Below are 13,719 nucleotides of genomic sequence, written 5' to 3' on the forward strand. Positions count from 1 at the left end.
GGCTGAGACAGGCACTTAGTGCAGACACAAGGGATGAAATACCAGACACCCCCAAGCACTGAGCTACAGGGCACCCATCAGCTTCCAGCTCAAGCCTGTGTCCTGCTCAAGCACCCAGGAGCCCTGCAGAAGTTGGGAACATATGGGACCTGGGTTACCATTTCCAGTTCCTGGGAGCAGCACAATCCATGACAGTGATGCATTTCCTCTTCCCAGCATACACACCTGTATGCCTCTGGTTAGTCTGAGCTTCAAATGAAAAAAAGTACATGCAGAAACTGGCAGGTATGGCAAGAAGTTTGTAAGAGTCTGCATTTAAACAAGATAATTTAAAGCCTGCTCATGCTTCAAATAAGGCCAGTCTTTAGCCAAGGACTTCTGCAAGCTACATGAATAGTGATGAAGTAACTAAGGGTGGGGCTTTTTGTTAGTAGCTTTTTTGAGGGTGGGAGAAGGGGTTAGTTGCTGATCTAGGGTGTTTCTTTTAAGTCAAAGCTAAGAAGTACAGCTTTAATTCCAAGGAAATAACAAAGTGTTCAAAGCTTCTACTGGCAGTGAAACTCCAGTGCTGTAATAGGATTTTACATTTAGATGCTGCAGCCATGAAACATCAGCCTTCAGCTCTCGATCCTACAGCTGCCTGGTCAGATGCTCTCTCAAGAAAGAGGACCATCTCTTCTTTGATTCCCAGGTGGGGATGGGATTAATGTGGCAGGACCTTGAATGAGGTTGTCTTTTGAGTCAATAGAGCAGCTTTAACTTGTTCTAGGGCTCCTCTGAAAACACCTGGGAAGATGGTTCTCCTGCAAACCACACAGACAGGCCTGAAGAGGCAGCATCCATGTTAGAGGCACTAGAAGACCTTTGCACACAGAGAGCTATCAGCTCTCAGACCACAGCCTAGTCTGCCCTGCACAGCATCCTTCCACCACACAGCATCCATCACAAAGCTCCACCCCAGCAAGCTTTGCACAAGCAAGGGCCACCTGATTTTATAACCAGCACTCAGTAACCGTACAAACAACACTGGGGCCGCAGGGACATGACCTGCAGCTCCAAGCTGAGAGAAAAAATCCAGCCCCAGCAAGGATGCAGATAACCTTCTACCAGGACCAGAGGAACATAAGCCAGAGTCAGCAGCCTGAAGCTCCAAACCACAGCCAAGGTCCTTACTGCTGTGCCAGGAATCTGTTTTCCTGTCAGCCAGAGAACAGCTCTCCCCACATTGTCAGCTGATGTCCCCACTTGACCTACACCGAACAAAAGAAATTTAAGCACTGAAGTTCATTTAAGCATGTACTGGAGGAGCAATCAAGATATAAGTGAAAATAGTGCGCTCAAATTTTATAGCCACTAATATATTAAAAAAAAATTAAATTCTATTACTACCACAGAGCTCCCTGTTAACTTTTCCTTACTTCTTCAGGGTAGAGTCAGGAATTAGCTTCCATATTTATTGGACTTTACTTGTGCTATATGAAAACTGTAAATTCCTTGTCCTCTTAGCAAAATGTGAACCTCCTCTTTTCCCCCAAAGGGCACACAGCTCACTTCTTTGCAGAATATTTGTATTTCATCATTCACCACAAGAAACAGACCATCAAGGGTTGAGGGGGTGGATCTTTTTTTGCAGCATTTGAAGATAAAAGTACCTTCATGGCCACAAAATTTGTTCAGCAGCTTAGGGAGGCCATCTGTCTCTGTGGGTGGTACACACAGGCACTTCAGAGGGCACGGACAGCGGTGGGACAGAAATTCCACAACAAACCCCCTAAGTACAGGGTAGGCTGGAGTGCATACCGTTCTTGGACTTCTGGGCAGTGTTGGTTTTGAAAGACAAGCCAACAAGAAAGGAAATCCCTGCAGATGAACCCAATGGCATTTCCTCCACACCATCTCTTTGAGAAAGATGAGCAGCTCCTCACCAGGGAGCAAGTAACACTGTACTGGCCATGTGGGTTAATAATTGACAGCGGGCACTTCACCTGCAAGTGGGCTCGTAAACTTTTAAAGTATTAAGTATTCAAAAAATGCATGAGTGCTCCAGGGTATAACAATCAGCCTGCACCACTTACCCTTGCTGCTGGTAACATCTGCAGAAACATAGATAAGACTGGTACCTGGCCTGGTGTCTGGGGCAGCCAGCTCACACTCAATGGTGTGTGCACAGAGGGTGCTGGGGGTGATCAGGGATCAAGATCAAGGAAGGGAGGAGAGAAGGCTGGAAAGATGTGGGCACTTCAGTTCCCCCAGCTCTCTCCCCTTTATCAAAATGAGAAGCAGTTCCATATGAAAAGCCATATGTAAAATCTGGCAACTGTATGCAGAGAGGTAAGAGGCTAGGAAAACATGCTCCTTTCAGAAAAGCACACACTCCACGGCTTCAGAGACAGACTTGACCACATCAGAAACTCCCAGACAAGTTGTGCAGTTGTCAATACTTACAGTCCATCCTAGACTTCCCCTCACCTCTAATGAGGAGTACCTGGAGCTTGCTGTTTACTTCTGTCACAAACAAGCAGCCTCTTAATGAGGTGTTGCTATGACCCATGTCCTAAGTCCTAGCTGAACATTGCTGGCAACACACCACCAAACAGACCCTTGTAAAACAGAACAAGGCACCATTCCCATAACTCATCTGGAACATCAAAGGAGACTGCTCCCTACTCAGCAGGGAACAGCACTTTTTTTTTTTTTTTTCCCAGAGGCTACTGGAAAATTTCCTTCTGCAATTCCAAGGGTACCCTCCCGGCTAGAGCAATCATATCTCTGCAGCACCATCCTCCAGAGGTGAGGCAGCAGACACAGGCAGAGGGGGAAAGTATGGCCTGTGACTAAAGATGGTTAAGAATGTGGCTGAAAATCTCTTCCTACATAGGTCATTAACAGTTCATCCACAAGTCAGAGCTTTCTTCCCTACTCCATGCCTAGTTCATGGCATGGGGTGTTTGAAAGGTGCTAATGCTCAACTGCCCACTGTGAACAAAGTTCAGCACTTTCAGGACTGGGAGCATGGAAAAGCAGCCCAGATGAGCTGCAAGAAGTTGCAGAGATGATGAGTTGCAAAAAGGTGGTCGTAAAAGCAGTTTTGTGAAGTGCTGCTGGAGAGACACTGGGTTGGGGGGGTCACAAGTCTGACACCTCTCAGTGCTAAAGAAGCTGCTCTGGAGAAGACCCCTCAGTTTCCCCAGGAGCTTCACACTTGCAGATGCAATTAACACCCATTTAGCCGGCTATCCGAGAACTTCTTGGGAGGGGAGACTGATCAATGCTTGTGCTCATCCCGTTTGGTGATGGGCAGGAGAAAATCACACAAATGGGTACCAGGACACCTTGTACAGATTTCAGGACAGGGAAAACTAATTCAAGAACAAGGCTAATTTCACACAGGCTGGAGGCTCTGGCAACAGAGCTGGTCTGCAAAGTCTGTGTAACATGCTGTTCCAGCAAGTTCCTGCAATCAAAGCAGCAGAACAGTTAATAATATGTTTTGCTAAAGAACAAGGTAAAAAATCATCAGCTGAATCTGTTTCATCAGCATGCATCACTACAGAAGACAGTGAGGTTGTAGAAACCCCAAGGAGAAAGGAGGGTCAGTGTAATTCCTCAGGTCCCTGGGAACACAGAGCAAACAAACTGCACACAGGGGAGAAGGAAAAGACAGGTGTGTCTCCATCAGGATTTAGCTCGGCAGGTAGAGCACTGCAGTGTGCTGCACCAATGCTTGTCCTGCAGTCCCTTCTGACTGCCCTGCTGGAAACAGGAATATCCCAGAAGTGTATGTGGGCTCAGTCCTTCACCAGAAACCAGCAAGATTTCAGCAGCTCTTCCTCAGGGAAGAGATCCAACTGCCTAATCCTGTGGTTACAACCATGCTAGAAACAGAAACCCAGGTGTCTATATTCCATAGAAGCTTTCCTTTTGAGGAGTAAAAAGATTTTAAAACAGCATAAGAGTTGACACAACTCCAGACAAGAGGACACTGTACAGTTCAAATGCTGACCCCCCGCTCTTCATTAGCACCCTTGATATGGGGAGGTATATTTGAGCAACAAGATCAGATGTCAAGGCTTACAAATGCAAGCTGGAATATGGAGAGGCCTATTCCCACTCCTTAGCCTTCCACACACTCCCTCAGTAGTGAACAAAGTACCAGCGGCACCAAGGAATGCCTGACAAGAGAGGACTCATCAGATTAATCAGTAAATACTGACAACCTAGAGATCAGCTTCATAAGCAACAGGTCCAACAAACACCCAGAGCAGCTGGGAGACTGAATGTGATCCCCTTCCACAGAACATGTCTGCAGCTCCTTTCTTTTGTGAGTGTGTGCAAGCCACCAGGTCCCTCAGTAAGGTATTGATAATTCCTGCAGGGAAGGTACTGGGTTTTCAGAGACAGGTACTTGTTTTGAGGAAACAGCTGTTCCCTTTATTTTTAAACCACAGTTTAATTTAATTTTTAAACCACAGTTCAGCAAACACCCATGCAAATGGAGATGGGTAACAAGGGTACAGGGAATGTTCAAGCACACTTTTACCATGCAGAACTGCTACTTCCGAGTACTAAGCTTCTTTTGATTAGACTGACAAGAGAACACTGACCAGCTCACAGCCATCTGCAAAACCTGAACCCTGATGTCACAGGCTTCCCCATCAGCTTCCTAGCCACCTGGTTCATAAAGGCAAGCCCACACCAGAAAGGACAGTGTCCTGGTTTTCTCCAGGATTGCTTACTTTTCTTCCTAGTAAACTGATGTTTGGGTTGTTGCTAAGCACTGCTTACTCTAAGTCAAGGACTTTTCATTTTCCCATGCTCTGCCATTCGGTGACGAGTTGCACAAGAAGCTGGGAGGGAGCACAGCCAGGACAGCTGGCCCAAACTGGCCAAGGGGATATTCCATACCACAGAACATCATGCTGGGTGTATCAACTGAGGACAGCTGGCCAGGAGCCACCAATCACTGCCTGGGAACAGGCCGGGCAATAGTCAGTGGGTGGAAAGCAACTGTATTGAGCATCACTTGCCTTCCTTGGGTTTTATTTCCCTCTCTCCCCCCTCTTCATTACAATAACTATTATCAATGTCATTATAATGTCATTATAATTAGAATTATATTATATGTTAATTAAAATATTAAACCGTTCTTATCTCAACCCACAGATTTTACCTTTTTGCTGATTCTCACCCCCATCCTACAGAGTGAGGTGTGAGTGAGGGGCTGTGTGGTACTGCCAGCTGGGGTAAACCACCAGACAAAAAAAAAGACTGAAACTCCAAGTCCTTTAAACAGCCTGACACAAGATGAACTATCACAGCCATGCTGCTCACATACCTGCTGCAAGGATGAGCAAAAGGGAGGAGAAGGACCCACTCTCAAACATTTCTAACCTCAGAAAACCAAGACTAGCTATATTGCAGCCCAACATTCAGTCTATGTGAAAGATCAGTAATTACCACATGTATTACAAGACATTCATTTTCTTGAGCTGTCTAGACTAGCAAAGCTCTAGGGTGGGAAAGAGCATTCACTGGATAGGAAGGCAATATGGTTAGCACCCTAACTACAGGAAAGGAAGGGTTTCTCCAGCAAGATCCTTCCTACCCAGTTTCTGAGCCATGAAGACAGTACCGAACTCTGGATGACAAGTGTCATCAGCATCCCTATTTATAGGCAAATCCAGGCTTCCACTTGCAAAGTATGGGCCTTTCAACTGAGAAGTTATCTACTGTTGTGCTCCCCCACCTTTGTTTCCCTTTGTTGTTGCTTTCAGAGTCTCACCACCATTCCCACCCAACCTCCTGCATTTTCCTAGGCTTGACCTTTCCTGCATCTCTGCTACTTCCTGCTCTTTATCCACACATACTACCAGAAAGCATTTGCCCTGTGTGGCAACCCTTCCTACCAGGAGCAGCAGAGCAGTCAGTGAGCTGAGACTTGGCACCACACTCATCAAGACTCCTATTTAATTTTTACCTCCCCCCTCCAAGTTCCTGAATCAACGCCAAAGGGAACGTTCATTTTGGCAGTCAAGTCTCCCAGAAGAAAAGTTAAAGCCAAAGTGCTGGGGGTGGGACCAAGACAGCCTATTAATAGGCTGATTATAATATGAATTTGGGGAACTAGTCCCAAATATGCTTACCCTCCTGGACCTAGGGCTCTCAGGGGTGGAGTGGAATACCTAACTCAGCACTTTCAGCTTCTTTACTGCATCTGCAGCCAAGGAGGGTGGAAAATCCTGTCTGTACCCTGCCTCGCAAAAACATGGTTTGCCAGAAGGGCGGCTGAGCTATTGTTTTCTTCCCTTTTCCCCCAGAAAACAAGTTGCTCTCATACATACAGCTCCCTCTGCCTCACCAGAAAAGACCTAGAATTGGAAAGCTTCCATCTTGGATTAAAAAGGGTGATATCAACAATTTTGCAGTGAATAAAAAAATCCAGAACGACTCCAAAAAGCAACACTGAGCAATCTAAGATGTCTCAAGTCCCTTCTCACCACCAGTTTCTCCAGAGCACACTAGACTGCTGAGGAAGATAAGACTCCATGGATTGTTTGTCATCAAAACTTTAAAAATATCTGAGAGCATAAAGAGACAAAAGGTTTTGATTTCAGGAGACAGTCAGATTGCTATACCTGTAAAAGCAAGTTGCTTCCTTCCAGGTGGCAGCTCAAAACCTCTCCAAGCCCCCTTTAAAAGTGTTAGGATGAGGCAAGCATGCATGGTGGCAAAAGGAGTCCAAAGGCAGCAGCCAGTGGTACATGCCTACTCCAGCATAGTTAGAACCACCTCTTCAGCACACCCACAAAGCTGCTTCTCCAGCCTTCTCAAAATCCAGATTGTCCTTGCATGTCTTCACATTCTGCCATCAACTGACCTCCCACTCTAGCCTCACAACTCAGCCAGAGAATCAGGGGCAGAAGGCAGCACCTTGTGAACCTGACCTACATTTCCTCAACAGACATGACAAGACCTTAATAAAAACTCTGCAAAATTATGCCATGAAGATGATCAAGTTCTCTTTTTTTTTTCATTTTTCACAAACATCTCACAATCCTGGGCCCTTAGAAGCTGAAGGAGATATTACTACATTCACTTTTTACAGTTTGTCACATTGGTGCCACACTCTTTATGAAGATCAGAAGCTCTTACACACAAGTAACACACAGAGAGGACAAACTCTTCCTTAGCTGGGAGACACCTGGCCCCTGATCAAACCTACAGCTTTACCTTTGTAGCAGTAAATATGGAAAGACACACAGGTTTCAAAACACATGTCAATACACATTATGCTCATCTGTCAAACAAAGGAAAAAGCAAGACTAGTTTAGCATTATCAGACATGCTTGATGAGTCTCTTCTGTAACACAAGACACTGGAACGTGCATGTGCTGCATGGCTTGCATTCAATGTACCAAACAAAACTGAAATCAGCTTGCCAACAAACGAGAAGTCACAAGTTTTCATACATCTCAGATTTTATCCTAAGTTTTACAACTCTTTACTGCCTTAGCATCACCCAATACATTTCAAAACTCTGCTGCAAAGAAAGAGTTGGGAGAAAACATTGCTTCTAACACATGCACTATTAAATATTCAGGCCTTGATTCTCAAGCAAATTCTTTGCCTCCAATGGCAAGTTAGACATACAGACTTTGGCAGGTGTAGGATCTCCATTCCTCTGAGCACAAACCCACAATCTACCACCAAGCAAACTCTCTCATACCAAATCTGCTGTGTGTGCACATATGGGTAAATACAGACACATACCAAACTTTCTCTGCTGAATTCACTTATGATTGAACTGCCTCATCACACGTCAAGGCACAGTATTGTAGCACAGGGAAACTCTGGTAGTCATCTTTCCCTCTCATCATATAGGTTATGCTGGATCACTGACCACAGAGCAATTAAGCTCAAACAAAATGATTTCACAAGAAAACCAACAGATTTTTGAAATCCTGAGAGACATTTAATTAAGTCAATTGGTGCACTTCCAAGGGCTCTCTCCTTCGTATTTTACAGAGAAGGAAAACAAAGCAGAGTCCAGATCTACTTCACCCAACAGGCCCTGAGTTCTTCTTTACCCAGGAGAAAACTCACAGACTTCAGCTTCAGCCACTAAATCTGCTTCAAAGCAATTCCACTGCTAAGCTAATGGCTGCAGGAGACTGCTCCTACATCCACTTAAACCAGCAGATGCTAATCTCTTCATCTGCCACAGATACACATGCCACTGGGGTCTGGACAGGATAAGCTGAACAGATGTTTAAGTGCACATTCAGCCTGGGGAATCATCTCCAGAGCTCAGCTGCCAGCTTCACAGGACACAGGAACTAAGGGATTTCTGGAGAGCTTTGAAGGACACAGGAACTAAGGCAATTCCGACACCTGTCCTTTTTTGTACCATTGCTGAGGGAAGCACTAATGCCAGCAGGAGGGTGGAAGCAGCATGCTTGTGTCATACCTATGGCTCCCAAATACCCCCAGATACATCCAACTCAGCAAACTGATCCATACCTAATGGCAAAAAGAGCATCATGCCATAAAACCTTCAGCTCCTGCCTGGCCTGCTGTCAGGAGTCTCTGAGCAGTAATGCTCTGCACAGCATCAAGGGCAGCTCCCAAAGCAGTGCCTGGCCCCTACAATCAAAATGCACAAGGCAGCCCCAACTGCACAAGGAGAGCTCTCCACTTTCCTCCAGTAAGGAGACAAGGAAAGAAGCCCAGACAAGGATCTTAAAGACCTCATCAGGCTATTGACCATCCCAAAATAATGACATCAGCTTTTTTGATTTACTGAAATGCACAGGACTCCTTGAGGCAGATACAGCCTCTCCCACACTCAGAGAGGGGGGCAGAGAGATTCAGTTTGGTAACTTCGGAGGGACTCTGGAATTCTTCTGGGGGAAGATTCACGAACCAGCAACAACACAGACTCAAATGCAGCAGCTGATGCTTCACACCACAGCAGAGCCACACTTATCTACACCAGCAGACCCCCAGGGCTTGCACCTACCTGAGGTGTCCCAAGCTGTAGTATCGCGACTCTCCGTCCGTGGAGCGCACCACCTTGACGGTGAACATGGGCTGCAGCTGCCGCAGCTCCAGCAGCACGATGGCCAGGTAGTGGATGAAGAGCAGGGCATCCACCAGGGACACGGCGTACTGCACTATCCCCTGGTAGTTGGTGTCCTTCGAGTCCAAGATGCGAACGCCGTAGAAGAGCCAGTAGGAGAAGACAAAGAGGAAGATGAGGACCAGCAGAAGGGCCCGAAACACAAACACCCTGGGTAGGTCTGCCTTGGGTTGGCGGAAGAAAAGAGCCCAGGTCCCGATCAGGAGAATGAGGAGTTTAAACGCCACAGAGATGAACAGTCCCTCACACACAGTACCACATGGCTCCAGATCGTCTCGCCACAGGATCTGGGGTAACAGAATGAAGGCAATGGGGGTAAGGAAGACTAGGAGTCCGAGAACAGCTGCCACTGTTAAGCCCAGGTAACGTTTGCAGTCCAACCCAACGCTGTCTTCCAGATCCTTACTGATCCGGGCAATGTCCTCCTGGGAAATACTGTGCTCAGAGGTGCCTGTGATTGCTGTTGTGGTCTCACCCCAGTTGTCATCCTGAAGGAGGGAGAGATAAATAGAAATAACATTGAAACAATCAGGCTAATTCTTCCAGATGTTCTATTTTTCTTGCCTGGAAAGATTGCTATGACAGTCTTAAGTTCCAGAAAAAATATACAGCAAAAGCAACACCTTTAACATAGTGAATAATCAACCCTGACAATTAGTAAAGGTTTGGAAACAACAGCAACTTGTCCAAACCAGTGACTATAAACATTAGGTGCTAAAAGCCCATAACTGCACAGCAGGTAGCTCTGCTTGCTGTGCCACTCACTGTATCCCTAGAGGTTCTTCTTCCAGCACATTTAACGAGTTACATGACATAAGTCTTGGAAACTGTAGTAATCACCAGTTCCCATGTCCAGGGCAAGGACTAGTATTCTTCCAGCCCACAAATTCTGCAGTGCAACTGCACCACCAAAGCACCTGGAAGGGAAATTTTCATTTCAGCATTTCAAGCCAGTTGTTGTTGTTACACAATCAAAAACATGTTCACACATTATTTTTCCATCCATAATAGAAGCAACCACACCTCCAGCAAGTTCCTCCACTTCACTGTCTTTTATTCTCCTCTACAGTAGCACTGCCCTCAGTAGCTGACAATCTAATAGAAGTTTAGTTAAACCAACACATTACAGGTGATCACAGAGGATATTTTCAGGTATGGGGCTTCTAAGTTTAGAGGATCCTGGACTGCCAAGTAGCTCTGGTATTACAATCCAGGCCATTGTCAGAAGCCATTTATTCACAAAGAGGCTTACCTGAAATACAGTCACCATGCCGGCAAGTTTCAGATTACATTATGTGCTCTGAAAGTCTCATTTCTTCCCTAGCTAACATCAGACAATGTCTGCATTGGTTTTCCCATGCTACAATGCCTCCAATTGCTCCTTCTGGCTGCTGGCACAGCCAAAGAGCTACACTGACATGTATGGATTTGACTCACAGCTGCTGCTGGAGTGACTCATGCACATGGAGGCTCCTGATGCTTCCCACAAATGCATGCCAAAGAGTGGCAATGCATGTGGCTCTGCTGCTTGGCACCTGGCACCTTTGTAGCCACAATGCTCATTCAGAACCACATTTTTGCTTTTCTTCCTAAGAAGATCTTCCTGCAGCCCTGTGTCATTAATAGGATTTAAAACTTCCCTCAGACTTCTCCAACTGCACATGCTGACCAAAACAACTTATTTGGAAAAGACAGGCATAATTTTAAACCTTTATTCACTTCTTTTAAAGTGCTAGAGGAAAGAGTCTTTGGTAAAGGACTAGACTGAAGCAGCACAACTACTTGGAACAACTCCCAGCTCCATGGATTTAACTTCTAAAGCACTCCAAGACATGAATACCTCCCATGCCTAGAGCAGTAGGGTTTTGAGACAGACCAACCACAAATAGTCAGCATCTTGAATTAATATGAGGAGTTTTTGAGTCACTTCTCACCAAAGCAGAGGCCCCGGAAGAGATCTGCATTGTAGCATGTCCTGAAAAGCAGCATATTCCTGCCACATTGTACTCTTTAACAGCACCTCTGCAATTCAAGCATTTCAACTATTTTATGTTTATGCATTAAGTAGTTCTGCATAGTTTCCTCCATTTGATGAGCTGCAAAATTGTGCACAAAAGAGAAAGGACAGGAACACCAGGGCAGCTTAAGGCTACATCTCAGAAGACAACAGGCAACCCTAGTCACAGTTTAGCCCTTACAACTCCTGCCACTTGAAAAAGTGAACTACAGCCTAATGCAAAAAAATGCACATTTATATGGAACCAGAGACTCAGAGAATGCTTTGGGTTGAAAGGGATTTTAAAGATCACTAGGTTCCAACCCTCCCGCCATGGGCAGGGTCATCTTCCACTAGACCAGGTTGCTCAAAGCCCCATCTAACCCAGCCTTGGAACATTTCCAGGGATGGGGCAGCCACAACCTCTCTGTGCAATCTGTTCCAGTGCCTCCCCACCCTCACAGCAAATAATTTCTTCCTAATATCCAATCTACACCTACCCCCTTTCAGTTTAAAGCCATTCCCCCTTGTCCTATCACTGCATGCCCTTGTAAAAAGTCCCTCTCTGGCTCTCTTGTGGGCTCCTTTCAGATACTCAAAGGCCACAAAATAAGGTCACCTCTGAGCCTTCTCTTCTCCAGGCTGAACAACCCCACCTGTCTCAGCCTCTCCTCACAGGAGAGGAAATATGAGGTTAAATCTCTAGTGGTACACAGTTGTTGGACCTAACTGAGGACACTCTCCCCCCTAGGAGAAAAGTCTGGCTCACACATCAACTTATTTAGCTTTGGCTTTAATTGAGGAGGGCTGCATGAAAACAAGGACTTAGGAATTCACCAGCGCCTTTAGAACTATTTGAAGTAACAGCTGGGACTCATGAAAAGAAGCAACTGATTACAAAACATCAAATTACAGGACATGAAATGATCACACCCCTAGGTACATGAATACTGTTACACAGTTTGGCTGGAAACTGCACACTGATTTCTTTTTTTTTTTTTTGGTAAAGACAGAAGTGGAACCCCACAGCCAAGGATTAACAAACCCCAAATCCAGCCCAGGAGGTACTGAAGCATCCTGCATTCTAGGCCTTGCAGCACCAGGCATTCTTTGAAAATGAATATGCACCTTTACATCACCTGCTAGAGCAGAGCACTGGATCCATCCTAGGTACAGTCCAAATGCAGCATTAGTCTAGTTTTTACCAAACCCATTGTTAATGTACTGGCTTTTCTGAGTCCACCCCTCCTTCACAGCTATTTCACACTAGTTTCACATCTCTTGATTCCCTTCCCTATTGGAATCCTGGTTCTAATGCACTTTACAAGATTACCTGGAGCAAATCCTGGATAAAAACTGAAATACATATATAGCTGAAAGGGCTGACCTGAATAATGCACAGTGAGACAATGGAAACAGAAGTTTATATAGAGCTTGACAGATGATACTCTGGAGAGAGAGTCAAAGTAGCGCCCAAGGAGTTGTCACATCCGCACTGGTGCTGTCAGAAACAGCACCCTCAGAACAAGACAGAGTGACTGAGATCTTGGCTGAATGCATGAGCAAAGGGCACCCATAAGCCACGATTCTTTACTAAACAGCATGCAAGCAATTCTTTCTTCTCATGAGCCAGAGAGCCCCTTGCTCTGTCCCACAACACACCCTGCAGGTTTGTTCCCAGCCCTCCTTACCTGGCCCTCCTCTGCCCGGGAGGCGTCATTCCCGAGCAGCGGCTCTGCAGGAGGCGTCTGGATAGTGACTGACTTCTCCGACCGACTGCCGTCTTTGCTTCGGGGAGATTTGTGTCTGTCCCGGCTCCTTTTTCAAACAGAGGAGGAGGAGAACAATGTTACCAGTTACTCCATGGAGTAGGGCCTGAAAGGTGCTGCACCTCTACCTGCAACAGGTGCCCCAAGCACTAGATCGGACAAGTTTGTCCTTCTGTTGATCAACATAGACTCAGGCTGCTACAAAACAAGCTCTGGAGGAGGTAGAAAGGGACCTTGCCCGGAGAAGCTGACAGGCCTGGAGGCTGGGACAGACCACCACCTCAGTGACAGCAGAGGGGAGGACAGGGATCCATGCCCACCACCTCACCTTCTCTTAAAACACCTTCCATCAGTGCTCTGCTTAAAAGGAAAGCCTGCATGCTCCAAACAACTGGCAATTCCATTTGGAATTTACTGGTCTACACAGTTCTCCACCTACAAGAAAGTGTCTTGCAGGGACATGCCCATTTAACACAAGGAATTAATCAATACAGCTTTAGTTCCTGCAAAGCAGAGTCTTGTCATCTCTGACCTTAACACTGTAGGACAATTGGTGAAGTTTATTTCCACTGGTTAATAACCTCAAGTTAACCTCTCACAAAGAAAGCAAGAACATCAAGGGTATAAGGCCAGTCTTTATTTCCAGAGCACCCTTGCAGACCTCACAGCTTCTCATCTGAGGAAGTCTCAAGATGAATTAAGCCCCATCAATCTGCTCACCAATGCTTTCCTCCCCGTTCCCACACAGACAGGAAAGCAGCCTTTACACTGGAAATCCTCACTGTGCTCAGGGACTGGCTTAACACTCATGAGTA

At 46.0% G+C, this 13,719-nt stretch overlaps 1 protein-coding gene across 1 annotated transcript in view; it reads right to left on the reverse strand.

Annotated features, from left to right (window-relative positions):
• Positions 1-13,719, reverse strand: part of VANGL1 (VANGL planar cell polarity protein 1) — a 46,376-nt gene that overhangs the window by 23,409 nt on the left and 9,248 nt on the right. Inside the window, exons 3-4 of the mRNA XM_054655033.2 lie at positions 12,827-12,953; positions 9,020-9,627 (exon numbers count right to left, since the gene is read on the reverse strand). Of these exons, the coding sequence (XP_054511008.1) occupies positions 9,020-9,627; positions 12,827-12,953 (735 nt within the window). The remainder of the gene's footprint in view (positions 1-9,019; positions 9,628-12,826; positions 12,954-13,719) is intronic.

The sequence above is a fragment of the Agelaius phoeniceus genome, chromosome 2 (genome assembly GCF_051311805.1).
Source record: "Agelaius phoeniceus isolate bAgePho1 chromosome 2, bAgePho1.hap1, whole genome shotgun sequence".
Taxonomy (NCBI): Eukaryota; Metazoa; Chordata; class Aves; order Passeriformes; family Icteridae; genus Agelaius; species Agelaius phoeniceus.